At 39.5% G+C, this 16,669-nt stretch overlaps 1 protein-coding gene across 11 annotated transcripts in view; it reads right to left on the reverse strand.

Annotated features, from left to right (window-relative positions):
• Positions 1–6,775: 6,775 nt before the first annotated feature.
• GTF2I (general transcription factor IIi) overlaps positions 6,776–16,669 on the reverse strand; it is a 93,796-nt gene continuing 83,902 nt past the window's right edge. For all 11 annotated transcript variants that reach the window (XM_039849090.1, XM_039849093.1, XM_039849092.1 and 8 more), the window contains 11 exons: positions 16,287–16,352; positions 15,565–15,748; positions 14,571–14,629; positions 14,104–14,184; positions 13,546–13,629; positions 13,078–13,261; positions 11,854–11,882; positions 10,107–10,148; positions 9,227–9,268; positions 8,658–8,733; positions 6,776–7,920 (listed from right to left, as the gene is read on the reverse strand). In XM_039849090.1, the coding sequence (XP_039705024.1) occupies positions 8,675–8,733; positions 9,227–9,268; positions 10,107–10,148; positions 11,854–11,882; positions 13,078–13,261; positions 13,546–13,629; positions 14,104–14,184; positions 14,571–14,629; positions 15,565–15,748; positions 16,287–16,352 (830 nt within the window). In that variant the 3' untranslated portion in view covers positions 6,776–7,920; positions 8,658–8,674. The remainder of the gene's footprint in view (positions 7,921–8,657; positions 8,734–9,226; positions 9,269–10,106; positions 10,149–11,853; positions 11,883–13,077; positions 13,262–13,545; positions 13,630–14,103; positions 14,185–14,570; positions 14,630–15,564; positions 15,749–16,286; positions 16,353–16,669) is intronic.

A 16,669-nucleotide genomic window follows, 5' to 3' on the forward strand; every position in this document is an offset into this window, starting at 1 on the left:
CTGACACCGGCTCAGAAAGATTTGTGCGGCAGGTCCCCTCCGGTCACTGCTGCCCTCCTTCCCCACCCTGAAAGTCACCAGCCTTGGGTATGACCAGCCTTGCAAGTTCTTTCTCTGGTCATTTTCATTTACATACCTAGGATTTTCCTACACAGAAGGACACACGACTCAGCAGTGAAAAGGAAATCCCACACACATGGATGAAACTTCCAGACACAATGTGGTGGGAGAGAGAAGGCAGGTGCAAAGCACACTTACATAAGACGTATACCAAGCTCAAAACTGCCCAGACCAGTCTATGGTGTTGGAAGCCAGATGACCTGGGTCGGGGACGGGGTTTCAGTAGTGTCTAGAGGGGAGCAGGAGGTGGCAGGTGATAGACCTTTTCTTGATAACATTTGTTCCACAAGTGTGCTCACTTTCTGAAAATTAACATAGCCCAGCAGGCTTGTGGATGGCTCTATTCCGTATGTTTTACTTTAATAAAAAGTTCAAAACAAAGAATGGATTGAGTGGGGTCATATAATGAATGACTGTCCTCACTTAACTTCATGTCAGGAGGGTAGCCCCTGGCAGCACAGGGCACTTGGCTTACTGCTGAGCAGCTGTCTTAATTATTCGGTTAATGTCCCCTCCATGATGGACACTCAGTTTGTCTCTGGTCTTCTCTGTCCCACGATGTTGCCTTGAGGTCCCTGCACAGACGCCAGACTCACAGCATTGCTCACTTGGGCATGGTGAGGGGAAGGGTAGAGGAAGTCAGCCAGCAGGGCTTGCTGCAAGCAGGACCTCCTCATGGGTGCAGGGTCTATGACCCTCAGCACTTCCTCCCCTTCCTCCCAGTGGTCTTTCCGGTCTTTCCACTCTTGCTTAACTGCCTGGCCAGGCTGCCCTGTCCTATGCACTCTAGCCACAGCAGCCCCAGGCCATCAGCTGCTACCTTTCCACTTCCCTCCTGTGGCCTCCCCATGGCTTGCCTTGCTCCTCACATGGCACTCAGCAGAGAAGACATGCCCAAAGCATGAAGTGACAGGAATTCATGTTTTACCTTAGTGACCTCCGTCAGCGGGCTCATAGTCTTGTCAGAATGATAGGATTTACTTTAATGCACAGATGAAACAAGTGAGTGTTCAAATGATTAAAAAGAACGAAAATGAAGAAGGTAATGAATAAATATAAGATTGGGGGGCACAAAATACAAACTTTAAACTTTTAAAACTTTTAAATTGTGAAATAATAGAAAATTGCAAGAAAATGTACAATTTAACTAATCATTATAAACTTTTGCTTATAATAAAGCAGATATCTAGTTATATATCATCTGGTATGAGATCAACACTGAGCCCCCAGAATCCCTCCGCTTTCCCACTGAGTGCTAGAGGAGGCCCTACCCTTGGTCAGGAGTGCTATCTATAACCACATCTTATCCTCACAACAGAGGCTCTCAGGTAGGTACAATTTCCCCACTTTGCACATGGGGAAACTGAGGCATAGAGAAGTAAATAGGTTGTCACAACTGGTAAGCATAGAGCTGGAACTTGAACACAGGGAGTCAGCAATAAGGCAGGGCTTCCCTGCCTTATTCTTGAATATGTGAATGAACGATGATTGAGGGGTTCATAAGGGAGGAGCCAGCCTGCATGAACACCCTAAAAGAAGGACATGTTCACATCAGGCCGGAGTGGAGGGGAGGCAGGGCTTCCCAGCCTGGCCTCAAGAATCTTCACTTTTTGCCATTTTCTCCAGCCTCAGGCCTTACCCAGTTTGGCTGGGCTAGTCAATTCCTCAACCAGGAAATCCTCAAGGCTGGACCATGGAGACAGGCTGTGTGGAGGGGGGTTTGGCATCAGAGCCTAAAGGCCAAGTATTGCCCTCTGTGACCTCTGTCAGGTCACAGAAGAGGGTCTTTAGGGCTTCTCAGGATTGGAATAAATCAGCCCTCACTCTGCAACAGTTCTTCCCCAAGTCTAACTTAAAGCCCTCCTGCCACTTCTCAAGCAAACACAGCTTGGATTCCCATACCAGGCCCTGTGATGAAAGCCTCCTGGGACAACCCACAGGACCAGTTCTTACCTGGAGCCTAGAGTAAATATGGTCCCTGAGTCACTGCTGACTGGTAGCCAGAGGAGCCACTTGGTGGTGACACTGGCTGTGTGGGGCTGAGGCTCTAACAGCAAGCAGGGTCTCTGTGTAGAAATGTAGGCCACTCACAATCTGTTTCCCAATGGACACTGAGTCTTTCTTTCTCAGCAAAATCAGACCAGGAATGGGCTATGGCTTGGTCAGGGATGGACCTTGAAGTCTCATCAGAAGGGAACCAGGTGCCTACACTCGAGATACAGGCTCAGGACACACCCTCGTCACACCCCTGGGATCCACGCACTGTGGGAATTCCTTCATCCCTTGGCCCAGGGACATGGGAGTACATGCATGCACTGGCCACTGGCTATGGGCATGGTGGCCCTATACTCATGAACCTGCTTGGAACCGTGACTCCACTAGTTGTGTGCTTCTTGGCAAGTTAACTCAAGCATGAAACCTGTTTTTTCACCTGTAAAATGGCACTAACAAGTGTTTCTATTTCTGGGGTCACTGCATCCCACAAGAACAGGCATTCCAGATTGCTGAGACCACCTGCACAAGGCTCGGGACCCCACACGGTAGGCTTGTGTTCTCTGTGAGAACTGTAGGTGAAGAGGTACGTGGAAGTGTGGGGTGCACTTGTCTGCAGCGGGGAGAGCTTAGCCTTTGCTCTGCCTGGGCATGGAGCAGAGGGAAGGCCCTAAAGGGGGTAAGATGGAGGTTTTCCCAGACCAGGTTGGGCTGAAGACAGCAAGATCATAAACAGGAGCCTGGGAGTCCTGGGGGCGGGGCAGGGCGGGGCAGGGCAGGGCTGTGTGTCTCACTGCGCTGCAGCATCTGGCAGAGCTCCTGACACTAACTGGGCCCTCGGCAAACATCTAATGAATGGTGACTACAAGCCAGTCTGCTCCAAAGCCAAGGTCACCAGGGAGGCCCCAGGGCCTGGCCTGCGTCTGTTCCACCTCCGCTCTTCCTTGCTGAGTGGGTCCAGATGTGTCTTGTGGTTATTTGAATATCAACCAACCACCAAGGCTAAATCCAGCAGCAAGCTGCAACCACAAGTAGCTTTGTGATGTTTGAACTTGAAACTAATTCCAGTAATGAGTAAACCATGTCTCTGGATCCAGTCACCAGGGCTGCGAGATCATTTCTGTACCCCTCAGCCCTGAGACAGAGTGCAGGAAAGTCACCTGGCAGTTTGATGAAGTCAGGCTGGGACTTGCCAATGGCTCAGTACCTTTGCCAATTCTAAAGGGATACAGGAGAGCAGACACACATGTCTGGACTGACGGGGCAGGTCTCTTGCGGACAGTTGGCTTACAAATGTGTGAAGTGGCTGGTTATTCCATCTTGCAAGAACCAGGCTAAAAATGCTACCTGCGAGACTGAAGCTCATCTCTTGAAGGCCAACAAAGCCAACACCTGCTATGGCTTTATGACCGTACAGCATACACCTGCTCTAACCATGCCCTTTTGGAAACCTGCACTTGCTTTTATCAAGGATTCTCCCTAGATCGAGGCTGTTCATCATATGGGGTAGGACATTTTTAGTCTAAATTGCAGAGGATGAATAGACCTTTTCACAATCTAGGAGGTGGGCGTTCTGTTCCTCTGCTGCCTCTGGGTGGGTCTACCCGTTTTTAACTGAAATGAGTGGAACACTCATCAGATCCTCCAGGTACTACCAAGGGCATGGTTTTGATAAGTCATTATGCTTTATAGAATTTGAAGCACTGCAGGGTTCAGACGAGCAGCCTTGAGACCACTCATGATGTTGATACTACAAAATTCCCATCAACCATCTACTCTTGCCTCTTGAGAAAGAAATCCGGAGGAAACACCTTTACAAATGGGTATTGTATCATAGCTTACTTTCAATGGTAACTTTCTGACACTTCCTCAAAATAAAACCACAGGTATGTGTGGTTGGGGTTGAGACAGGGCAGGAGGGGGGAGGCAAGACACGAGGCGTTATTGCTGAGGGAAACCATGAGTGAATCAACCCTCCTTTGCTGTTTTCAAGAGTTCTAGGGCTGAGGAAGCCCCTCTGGAGCAGCCAGGCAAGGCTAGGTCCACTCAACTGTTTTCAGTAACAGGCCACCAGGTTCCTAGACACTCGATTTCTACCATCAGCTGCAATCTGCTTCAAATCTATTCTTTGAACAAAGGTTTACAGCCATGAGGTGAAGTGCAGAAAGCTAATTATGTCTTGTCACATACTGGAGTAAAACAGAATCCAAACTGCAGAGGCTGGGCAAAGCAACTCCTGTAGAGGTCAAAACAGAAGGAAAAAAATTGTGCTCGACCCACTGGAATGAACATAGGTCTGAGCAGCACAGGGAAGAGCTGACACACTAAAGTGGCCCATAGGTCACATAAAATTCCTAAAATCTCGCCTCCTTCCTTCTGGGGAAACCAAGGCATCCCTGGGAGAACTCGTCTCCCAAACACATACCAGTGAAGAAATGGGGCTTCCACTGAGGAAGACGAGTACTGGGCAGTGTGTTTCCGGGCAAGCTCCCTGGTGTTAATAACCATCTGCCCACCAGTGGTTAGGCCATGTGCAACTCCCCTGAATTTTAGACCAGTGTTAAGTAGAAACTGGAAAGATCTGGTCAATCTTCCTTCCCTTTTGGTCCCTGCGGGGGAAAGTAAGAAGAGAGAGGGGCTAACTTACTCCAAAAGGGAACTAGAGCTGCCTGCTATAGTGTGGGAAGACTGAGTGTTACAGACCTGGGCTGAAGTGAGAGCTCTGTCTCGAGAGGAGTGGGGAGAGGGGGGAAGAGAAGGGGTAAGAGAGGGGAAAGGAGACTGAGGTAACTACTTGACTGTCTTTACTTCTTCATTTCTGAAGTTTCAAAGCAACCTTGGCAACACCACCTGTGAGCACAGTAAATATACCTAACCTCACTTCACATATCATAGGTGGTTTAAACCAATGGGGGAAAAAAAAATCAAGGTCCCTTATGGTGTGCCTGCTGCTGGAAAGGGCAAGCTTCTGTGCATTGAGTATGAGTCTAGACAGGATGGGCAAAGGACAGAAGCATGCCTCAGCCCCACCCGCAGGGGCTGCACTCTAGCCTAAGGGCACAGGCTGCTCCAGGGACGTAGCTTTGCTTTCCCCACCCCCACCGTGGAAGGTCCAAAGCTTGAGATGAGGGCAGCATTTAGCCCAGCTCCACTGACAATTTAATTTGTACTATATACATATTTCTTCCGTTTTATTGTCTTTCTGATGAAAATATACTTGAGAACAGCTGTCTAGAAGCTTGGATTTGGTCATGAAGGCTGTTTTCAGTCACTCTACATTCCCTGGTAAAATAATGTTTAACTTTGAACTATTACGAAATCAGGATGTTGTTTTAGAAACACTAAGCACACTGAATTACTGATAAGACCTACTGGAACTGTATTTTGTTTTTTAGTCTGGTCCTTATTGAACTCATAAAGATCTTGGTGGGCAAGTTTAATCCCCACAAGGAATCATACTATTTATCTTCTCATTTATGGATGCACCGCCTGCCTATTCATTAACACAGGTAGCTGATGGCTTCATCTTACAGACTGCTCCTGGGCACGGATGCAGCAAGCCAGGGTGACACCGCCACCCACCTTTAAACAAGCCCACAGCAGTGGTACCAGGGCTTATTTTGCCACTGCAGGTAAGGAGGCAATCTGGTAAGGTAGTCCCCTTGCCAGGAACAGTGCTGTTCTAAGGGAGGCTTTACTCAGAAACATCCGACTGTAAGAGAGCAGAGACTGAGACACATCACGATTCGGGAGACAGTAAGTTAACAGGAATGACTTATCCCACCGCCACACTCTGCCAGAAGACAGATGCAGCACAGTGCCCCTTACCTGATGTTCAACATTTCTTGAAGAAATTAAGCTTGTTTTTTAGAGGAGAGCCAGAATAGGGTAGGAGAGCATTCCTTAAACCTTAAAAAAGTTATGTGGAGGATGTGACACTGATTCCATGCTGTGTACAGAGTACAGGAATTGGTCTACTTGGCAGATGTTGAGAACATTTAAAAAAAAATGCTTTCATAGTACACATAAAAAATCTGTATGCACGCATATATAATTTTCATACTGGATATACTTATACTGGACAAGAAAACAAATATCCTTGGTTAAGTCTGCGAACCCACAAAATTTTTGTTAAAAAAGTTACGTATAGGAGCTTAACTCCCTTTTTAAAAGCAGCTTTTGGATGGACATGATTCTCCAGTAGCTGGGATGGGAGGTGTGAGTGACAGCATGGTTGTATATACTTTATCTCCTCCTAATGTCTGTTGGTAGATTAATAACAAATTGGTTTTCCTGAGCACAAATCTGTAGAGTACACGAGAGGCAGAGGGCTACGCTAAGACAACAGAAACTATCTGGCGCCAATGTAATTTGTACACAAGAAGAGCTAATGTATGTGCTCTGCCTGGGGTGGGACTCTGACCTCAAAATCATACTCCAGCTGCACACAGTTGGCATGTCACAGATAAAAAGTTGGAGGCTCCAGACTCAGCTTGAACTAGATGCATAGTGGTCTCAGAAACACCATGAACGATGGTGTCCTTGTGAGGACCTGAGCCTCCAAACAGTGCCGACCTAACCCTCATCTTGTATTCCACCTACCACCAACCACCCGCCAAGTTTCCCCACACATAATCATGAAAACACCTTAGAAAGAAATGAATTAGTGTGTGAAAGGCATGGATGGATTTTATTTATTACCCTATATCTACATTTTAATTTGAGGTAAAATATAAGCAACACATAAAAATGCCTATCCCTGCTACCATGTAATATAATTCTCCATTGTGAATATTGTGATAAAGCTAATGAACACTCTATGCCATCACATACTCTAGCTTTTCATATAGCTTGGATTTTACAACTCTTATTGTCTGTGAAATCTCAACATGTGTAAGATTCTCCTACAAATGGCGCAGAATATCAGTGGGTGCATAATTAGCTTATGACCCTTCATTCCCCACACTGGAGCCTCAATTTTACAAGTAGAATTATAAAATAATGACGGCAATGAAAACCCCTTGAGATTGATTCAAGCTGGAACAGTGTTCCAAAGAAATCCACACCACAACAGGTTACATGATAGTGAGGCTTTAGTGTCATTTAGCTTGCCCAAACAGTCATACCTGATCTTAAACTTCTGGTACACCATGCATTTTATTTGGATGAAAAGTAAATGTGGAAGAGGTTCTCTGTATTCCATCTATAAGCCACACACTGAGATACTGACCTCTTACCGGCTATTAGATAATCCAGATGGTTGTTTTTTAATTATGATAAAAAACGTATGAACCATGATAGATAGCTTAGGAAAAGGTTTAGTCAAATATACAGATACTAACTGTTCACTCAGTCATTAAGGAGAGCCGTGAACAAAAGGATCATTTAAATGATTTTTCAAATAGAAAAACTAAAGAACTAAACTATCACAGGTGTTTTCTTCACTGCAGAAGCTGAGATGTTCCAGTAAGAGATATCTTCACTTGATTGGAAAATAAACACCATAGCTGAAGGCTCTGCTGAATCCATAAAAAAAATCTGGTGAGATTCATCCCTGTCATTTTCCCTGTCGTTTTTCCAGCATTGCTGTAAAATCCTTATAATACATTCCAAAGTAAACCAGCCATTCCAAATCTACAGTCACTCTGCTCTTTAATTCAATTCACAGAACTGCTGAAAAAGTAGACATTTCTATCTAAAAGTAGAAAAAAAGGTTTGTATAGAAGGTATTTCTGTTATACAAGTATATTACACAGCTTGGGGCAGTAACAGGTCCGAAAAGCTCTTCTCACCCACTGATACTTTAAGCTAAAACAGGAGAGAAAACAAACAAGCAAGAAAACAGGTTAATCTGATTATAGAAATTTAACATTCATACATATCACAACTTAGCACTTAAATCCATGAACTGATAATACATAGCAAATAGCATGACAAAAAAAGTCTCAGTATAAAAAAATGCCTTGTCAGGTACAGATCAATACTGTCAAGCTGTGTCCTGTTAACTATCACCTAAACATTCAACAGCTCAGGCTTAGTGAAATTCAATAGAAATGAGAACCAAGTTTTGCTGACTGCCAATCTAGTGACTCCTATTATCAACCTGGCCAAGTTTAAGAAGTCTAGAATAATAGGATCAGGCATGTAACTTAACTACACAACAAGAAGCACAATGGACTGTGCAGCTCAGCCAGACTCTGCAAATACTACCATGACGATCAGGGGAAAAGTCAGCGTAGTAATACTGACTTGGTGAATTCCAATGGCGAGGACAAGATTTACCCTGCTGACCAAAACAAAATATTTTCTTTTTAAGGCAAAAGTACATTTACATCTTTGATTGACAGACATATATTGATCCAAGGAAAATCTCTGCTTGAATCTTCTAGCTCAAACCAAGTGATATGGCTTATACTTGGACCTCACATGCCCTGAAGGTGAGGTCACCATTTATGGCTGAAGCAGGGAAAACAAATTAGCTTATGAATATGCAGGTGTGTTCAGATGGACACTACATGGCATCCCAGACACAGAAGTTGAGTTACCCTAGGAGGGAAGAGGTCTACCACGTAGGGTCTGGTTCTTGCTTGATCTGAGAGCTTCCATCAGACTCCTTTATTTCTATCAAGAAAAACAAAAGGGAACTGTTTCATTGTATTATTAATGTAAACTTGCTCAATTATAAATCCACTCATACCAAACTATTTACTAATATGATTTAAAAGAAATAACAAGGCACTAAAAATAATGTTTTCAGAGATTTCAACAATGTTTCTCTAGCAGTAAGTTTTAAAATTTGCTACCATGTTTTCAAAGTAACAAACATCTTATTACTTATGTATGTAAAAGATCAGCACTATCGAGGTTATATAGTAGTCATTCCACTGTTTCAGAATTCATGAAGAGTCATTTAGGGGAAATGGAGCAAAAGAAACCATGAGTCATCTCTGAACACAATGTTTCTGGGCATAAGCTACAAATCCAATTCACCCAAAAACAAAAGAACAAAACCACTACAGTTCTAGTTTAAAAGATATAAAAACACAATAAGTCCTTTGTCCTAATAAAAGTCTTAAGGAACTTCATTTTTTGACAACCAGACTACCCTTTTTACCTTCTGTTGCAGGAACCTCCAACTGGCTTGGTTCAGCTGATTCTGAAGAGAAACACAAAAAGATTTACTGTAACACTGTTCGAAAATGGCTTTCAATTATTTAAAGAGTAAGAGGGAGGAAGAGGAGAGAAAGTTCTCCAGTCTAAGATGAAACAACAGCCACAGGTTCTTGGGATTAAACACACAATTACTCAACTAAACTTTCAAAATTCTACTTTTCTAAAACTTTTTAAGTTAGCATATACAAGCAAAAGCAGTCTTAAATAATAATCTTAATTGGCACAGTTCTAATGTGAAAGAAAGAAGCTCCTTCTTTATGTCTTCCCACCCCACTTTCTTCTGTGAGCTTCCTTTTAATAAAAGCTTTTCATTACTTTCAATGAATCAGAGTAGCAAGCCCAATCACTTTTTTCTAAGAAAAATTTAAAACTATAATATACGCGTTTCTTCCTAGCACAGTTTGGCTGACAATTACCACTAGAAACAAATGGCATAAAGAGTAAAGTTAAAAGATGACCTTCTCATTCAAAAATTACATTCTACGCCATCGGTTTTAAGGTTCCTGACTTATTTTACCTGACCTAGGACAGTGGGATCAAATGGCTTGTGGTCCAGTTCTCAATCAGGACCTACAGATTGAGATTATACAGGTTTTCAAACGTAGGAGTCAAAGAAACAAAGAGAGAGAGAGAGAGAGAGAGAGGAGAGAGAGAGAGCGATGTGTGTGTGTGTGTGTGTGTGTGTGTACACACACTTATGTGTTCTGTGTAACTGACTCCTTAAGTTAGGCAAATGTAAGAATGTAAGGCCACATAATCTTATCTAATCCATTTTACTGAAAAAGTAGGAATATTTCTACGTTTTACCCTGCTTAATTTACCTTGGATCACTGGGCTTTCTGACTCATTCTGATCAACCAACTCTGAAAATAAAACAAATTTGTTTAGTAATTAATGACATGATGTTATATTTTAAAAGCATTTTTACATACATTCTCTATTTTGATATTCTAATTTTGTCATAACATAATAGGCACTATTTTCCTTACGACAAGAAGGGAACAAACATTAAGAATTCTGGTATGTCCTATCAAAATAACTTATTCATAATAATTACTACAAAATTATATTAGACTACTGTACAAGGATAAGAACAAAATTAAACATTTTAAACATAAAAGGGGCAGAAAAAGCTTAAAATACAATGTTCTTTAAAAATTACAAAGATAGGTGAATTAAGATTAATAAAAAAATTTGAAAGAAAAAAAATAAATAATGGGATTTTTTTAAATGAACAAAGTTCCCTGGTGTGATTAAAGCTGAATGTCACAAACATGATTTAAAATCTATCAGGTAAGATATACCTCTCTTTAATTACTGATATTACCAGGTACTAACATACTTGGTCAAAAGAGAGGGTATACTAAAAACAGAATCCATAAAAAAAAGAACTCAGGGATTGGGAGTACAAACAAATGAATAAATTTTATGATAAAGCAGAACTCAAAACTTGGAGGCAGAAGAGATGTAACCAAATCCTTGACCCTGAAAAATGAAAGTCAGAGAACAGGGTCAACAGTGTGAAGAAATACAGAATGGCAGGGAACAGGTCTAATGACAGCACGTATCTCAGGTCGGGGGGCAAACCAATTCATAAGGCTCTGCTGCTCAATGGTCACTGAAAACTCCTGAACGTGAAATTAAAGAGGCTTACACTTTCCCAATGAATAAACTATAGAGTGAATACTCAATGGATTTTAAAGAGTTAGAATAATAACACCAATTAGAAAAAAAAAAACTGAAATGCCAATGGTATTAGAAAAGGATCATTCTCACTTTATAAAGTTTAATAAAGTTAATAGAACATAAAACATTCTAGCACACTTAAGTTTTGCTAAAAACACTGTTTAAAATAATATGAGCACCAGGGAACTGGAAGAACACTTCAATTTGTTCATGCAACAATAGTTAGGAGCACAATGTCTACCAGATGCCATGCTTAATAGTAATATAAGCAAAATAAATCCCATTTAAAAGACTACTACTTATTCCAATACAGCAATTATATAACAACAGCAAAAGTAACAACAGTAGTAGTAATAATAACGAATATAGATTGTATTTACTGAGGACATTCGCTAAGGCTGGGCACTGTTCTAAGTTAGGGGTAAACAAACTTTTCCATAAAGTGCCAGTTAGTAAATTTTAGGATTTGCAGGTCACAAATTCTCTGTTGCAACTTCTTAATTCTTGCCATAAGCAAATAGGCCTGGTAGTGTTTTAATAAAACTTATTTACAAGCATGGGCAGGAGATTGCTGATTCCTGTTTTAGATGCCTGACATATGAGTCATTTAAAATGCTCTAAAACTCTCCAAATGGGTACTAATATCACTACCATTTTGTGAATGAATAAACTGAGATTTTAAAAGTTAAGCAACTTGCCCAATTTTATGTCTAGAAGGTGCCTGGTGCTTTAACACTGAGGGCTAAACTTACTATGAGTCTGCATTTGCATGGTTACTGTGACAGGTGAAATAAAATTTTATGCTCTGTGAGCTAAGTGCATAAGTACACATCCAACTTTCTCACATTCCAGAAAAGAAAACAAGACTTATGAAGTACTCACGGTTATTAATCACAAGTCCTGGAAATGGTCTAAGGAAAGAAATTATAAGTTTATATTCACTCTACAAGAATTTACAAGTATATTCAGTTTATACAACTAATATTTAACCCGTCACAAGTGATAAAATGAAAAATATTATCTACTACTTTTTAATCTTATACTTTTTAATCGATAAATATAAAAATAAATGAAGAGCTAATATAGAACATTATTAGAAAATGTTACATTAAAGGTGGTAGAAAAACAAAAAAATAGAAACAAGGAAAAGGGACTAGAGTAATTCTAATGAAATGGTTTAATGAAAGTAGGCCTTTTCTCAGATCCCTGGGTAAACATTGGTTAAGTGGGACAAAAACATGGAATTTTTAGCGAAAGGGTAATGAAAGGAGATGGGACTGGATAAGAAAAAGACTTGGGAAGGTAATACATTAGCTATTTCGGAGTGTAGTGCTAAGTATTTTATACTAGAGACAGTGGGAACTTGATAATGAACTGACTGGGGCAGATTTATTGATTGCCAAGTTTTTGTGAGTTAGAAGAGAAGACTGAAGATACCTTGGGACTTTTTCCTTAGGTGGAGAGCAAAGAGAACATCTACTGAATACTTACTGTGATAAGCACATACTAGTAATGTAATTCTCATAATGCTGTTAGAGGGTGGGTATAATCATCATGCCTACTCTGTGGGTAAGGAGCTGATGATGCTCTCAAAGGAAACCTTTACAATTTTATCGTACAGACGAAGAAACAGAAATGACCCAGCTGCCTTAGGATTGAATTCCTGAGATGCCTAGGACAGGAGCTGGCATAAGTTTTCTGTAAAGGGCCAGATAATAAATATTTAAGACTTTGCACAGACCATACTGCCTTTGCCCCAACAACTCAGTTTTACCACTATCACATGAAAGTAGCTACAGACAACAAAATGTAAATAAACGGATGTGACTGTGTTTGAACAAGACTTTATAAAAACAGGAGGCAGGCTGGATCTGGTCAACAGGCAGGCCATGGTTTGCTAACACCTTGCCTTAAAAACTGGAGAATTAAAAGAATCAGCAGAGAGAGGAGAGAATCTAACAGTATAATAACTAAAGTATTTTATTTGTTCGTTTCATTACATGGTAAACTTGATTCTATTACTACATATGACTACCTTCTGGAGGATGACTTAGCATCATGATCTGCAGGTTCATTCTGATGACCAAGCAGGGAACTCTCACTCACCTAATGACTGTGAACTTAATGAACTCAGCAGAATCTAAAATCCTTCTCATGGAACTGATTTCCAGGTAGCTGGGAGCTTTGAATGACACTCCAGGAGGCATGCCATCAACTACCACACAGCCAGGGTTAATTGTGATTTTCCTGTAGGGAACTTTCACAGGGAAACCCATACCAATAGCTTCACCTATAATGAGACAAACAGCATAAAAACACAGATTAACCTATCATCTTAGGGAATGTTTAAAAAGCACATGGCCAACATTTATTTTAAAGACTTCCTCCACTGTTAAGTAAGGTTTTTGTACACTTCAAACAGCCTTACATATAAGCTTTAGCAAAACCAAAATAGTTATAATTTTATTTTTTTATAGCAAGATTACAACTATCTGAGCATAATTTACTGTTAAAATAACATTGAAACAAAATTTCCTTGTTTTGCAAGTTGTACTATACAAATGAAAAACTTACCGAATTTTCGACTGAAGAGGTCATTAACTTGTTCTCTTAGCTGTCTAGCTTTTTCAACTTTAGACAGTCTTTCATTATCATCGTCTAAAAACAGTTAAAACATGAAACTTAATAATGCTATTTTAGTCCAAGTAAATTTTTATGTGTAACTCATTTTTTGGAATATTTTAAACAGGTCAAGATTAAAATGATTTAACCAAACGATTTAACAAAAACACCACCACCACCAACAACAACAATGCTACAGCTTTATTCTTATCATAAAAAGTTTTACTACTGCTTTATACTGATTTTTTAAACACACTAGGCATCTGGGTGGTGGTCAACAGGTTTTACATGGCAAGTCCATTAATGCCTAGAAATGTTTAGAAATAAACTGACAAAGTAATGTATTTGGTTAACAATTTGTTGGGGGCGGGAAAGAGAACTCAGCAAGGTGCTATTATACTTGACATCCCTGAATGACTTGAGCAAATTCCAGTGACCATTATCATGAAAGTGAAAAAAACTGAATAGGAAAACACTCCACAAACTATGCTAAAGGCAGAGAAATCATACCTGGAATTGTCACCTGAATGATGTTAAGATCTTCAACACCTGATGCAGTAGTATTAACATTGGGCGACGAATTTATTTTTCCTTAAAATAGAAATTTAAGATTACAACATGTACAAAATATAGTATCTTCTCTAATAATGTGCTTATAATTCAGACTACACAAAAATAGCATTTTAACCCAACTTTTATTGAAGGTTTGTTTTTTTCATGTAATGTTTTGTCACTCAGCATCATTAAGCTTCCTGAAAGACTGTTTTTAACCTTTTCTTTTCCTTCTGATGCTTAGTACAGCATCAGTCACGTACAAATTCTCAATTAACAAAGGACTGAAATCATAAACTAGTCACAACCCCAATTCTGAATGAGCTTTCCTGGTTTTATCTCAATAGCTATTCTTTAAACAATTTTTCAACCACTGCTACAAAACCAATTTCTAACAGTATGTTTTCTGTAGCAAGAACACTTACTTGGAGGGCTCTTAGAGGAGGAGGTGCTCTCCTTAATTGCTGTCTCAAACATTTCGGGCCTAAAAACAAAAGAAAAAACATGTGTGCTAATAATCCAATAGTAAAACATTAAAAATTAAACAAGTAAATGATTTGAAAAGCCAGTAATTCTCTATAAGTATACATTAGGTCTTTAGTAATAAAGAACAACAAAAAAGCAAGGTTCTCTAAAGGAACACATACAAAAAGACTAATTATAACATCCCCCTCAGCACTATCTAATTTAAATGGTTCTTCCCATGGTTTCATGATACCCTGGATATATTCAGTGCTAGACTTGAGAATGGAAATAGGAAGCGCCCTGCATGCGAGTACCATGGAAACTTAAGATAGGCTGTCAAAACTTGAGCAAAGGAGTCTTTCTGTATCAGGAAGGGGAAACAGAGGCCACACCTCTACAGACCTGGACAAAATTACAAAAGGTGACCATCATGCTTGGCGATGTCAGCTTTGATTATCTAACAACATCTCTAGGCGACTCAAAATTAAGTGTTAACAAAACCTAAAGTTCATTTCAATTAACTTTAAATAATTTTTGAATATCTATAGGTATTTTCTAATTCTAACTATTCCCATCTATTTCAACTGTGTTGACTTAATTCATATATCTCCAAGTAAATAGGAGAGAAATTTAAAATACTATTTAAGTTGGAGGAATAAAAGGGTTTTATATAACTGAACCACTGCTTAGATTACATCAGCATTACCATTAAAAATATGACTGTGGGCAGATTTAACAAAATCAATTTGTTACTCCTCTGATAAGCTAGAGCCCTCCTTACTCTTTCAACCAAATATGGAAAATTTAAAACATATATAAAAGTACAGCCTAAAAGAGCCTTTTTGACACTAGGGTTAAAAGTTGGCCCTGCTGCAAAGGTGAATCCATGCACCGATCTCCCAGTGGCAAACACTCTCAACTCACGGTCAATACTAATTCATCTAATTTCCTTACTTTTTAATAATGAACTTAATTTTGGCTTTGTTTCTGAGTATCTTCTCCAGCCTTGGAATGCCAAAAGTAGATGGTCGACGAAATGGCACACCCTCCGGTAAGCCTTCTACATAAAAGTCTTCTGGGAAAGACTCAAATAATGCAAATGGCACTTTCACAGCTTGTTTAAGGCCGAGAGCTTCACCTATAAAATACACACATACATTTCTCATATTTGTAACTTATTAAAAACTAAACCTTTTTAAAAAAATATATTTTAAATTATATGTTGTGGCTACTAAAATTACATTCTTTTTAAAAGTCACATTAATTTTAATTTTTAAAAATTTCTTTGTGCTCAGAAAAGCAGGAAAGATTATGAAATTCATGCTTGCAAAACCCGTACACCTCCAACAACAGCATAATTTAAGTGTTGAACATTTTACTCTGCTCACGTTCTTCTATTTAAAAAAGCTATCTTAGGATTGCGGGGCTGGGAGAATGGGGTGAAGAGTTAAAGAAGTACAAATTAGTAGTTGACAGATGGGGAGCACAGCATAGGGAATGCAGTCAGCATTAATGTAATGGCTAGGTGGAGAGCCAGAGGAGAGAAAGAGCAATGAGGGGGATCGTTTTATAAACTATATAAACATCTGACCAATGTACTGTATACTTGAAACTAATAATAAATTTTTTTAAAAGCTACCTTATATTTTAATAATAATGTTTCAAAATAAACTTACCACATTTTTCATTGAAAAGATTTTCAACTTTTTGTTTTAGGTCTGTGATTTTGGCATTCCATGCCTCTGCATGTAAAAAAACAAAATAATTAAGTTGTTAGTAATATTTACCAATACATATCCATGATCAGGATTTTTCATCTTATTTTATTGTACATCTTTAAGAAGTATAAGATAAGAAAATACACAAGTTTTTAAGTCATGTCTTGATAACTACTTTAATCTTGACACATTATTAAAATGTTTTATTATATAACTAATATGTTGGCTACAAATAAATGACATATGCTAAAGTAAATTAAAAAACAAAGCAGAAAAAATCTCCCAAAAGACAATTATAGTATCTACTATGGGCCAGGTATAATTCTACCCATTAAATATTT

Source organism: Pteropus medius, unplaced genomic scaffold (genome assembly GCF_902729225.1).
Source record: "Pteropus medius unplaced genomic scaffold, Ma_sr-lr_union100, whole genome shotgun sequence".
NCBI classification, from domain to species: domain Eukaryota; kingdom Metazoa; phylum Chordata; class Mammalia; order Chiroptera; family Pteropodidae; genus Pteropus; species Pteropus medius.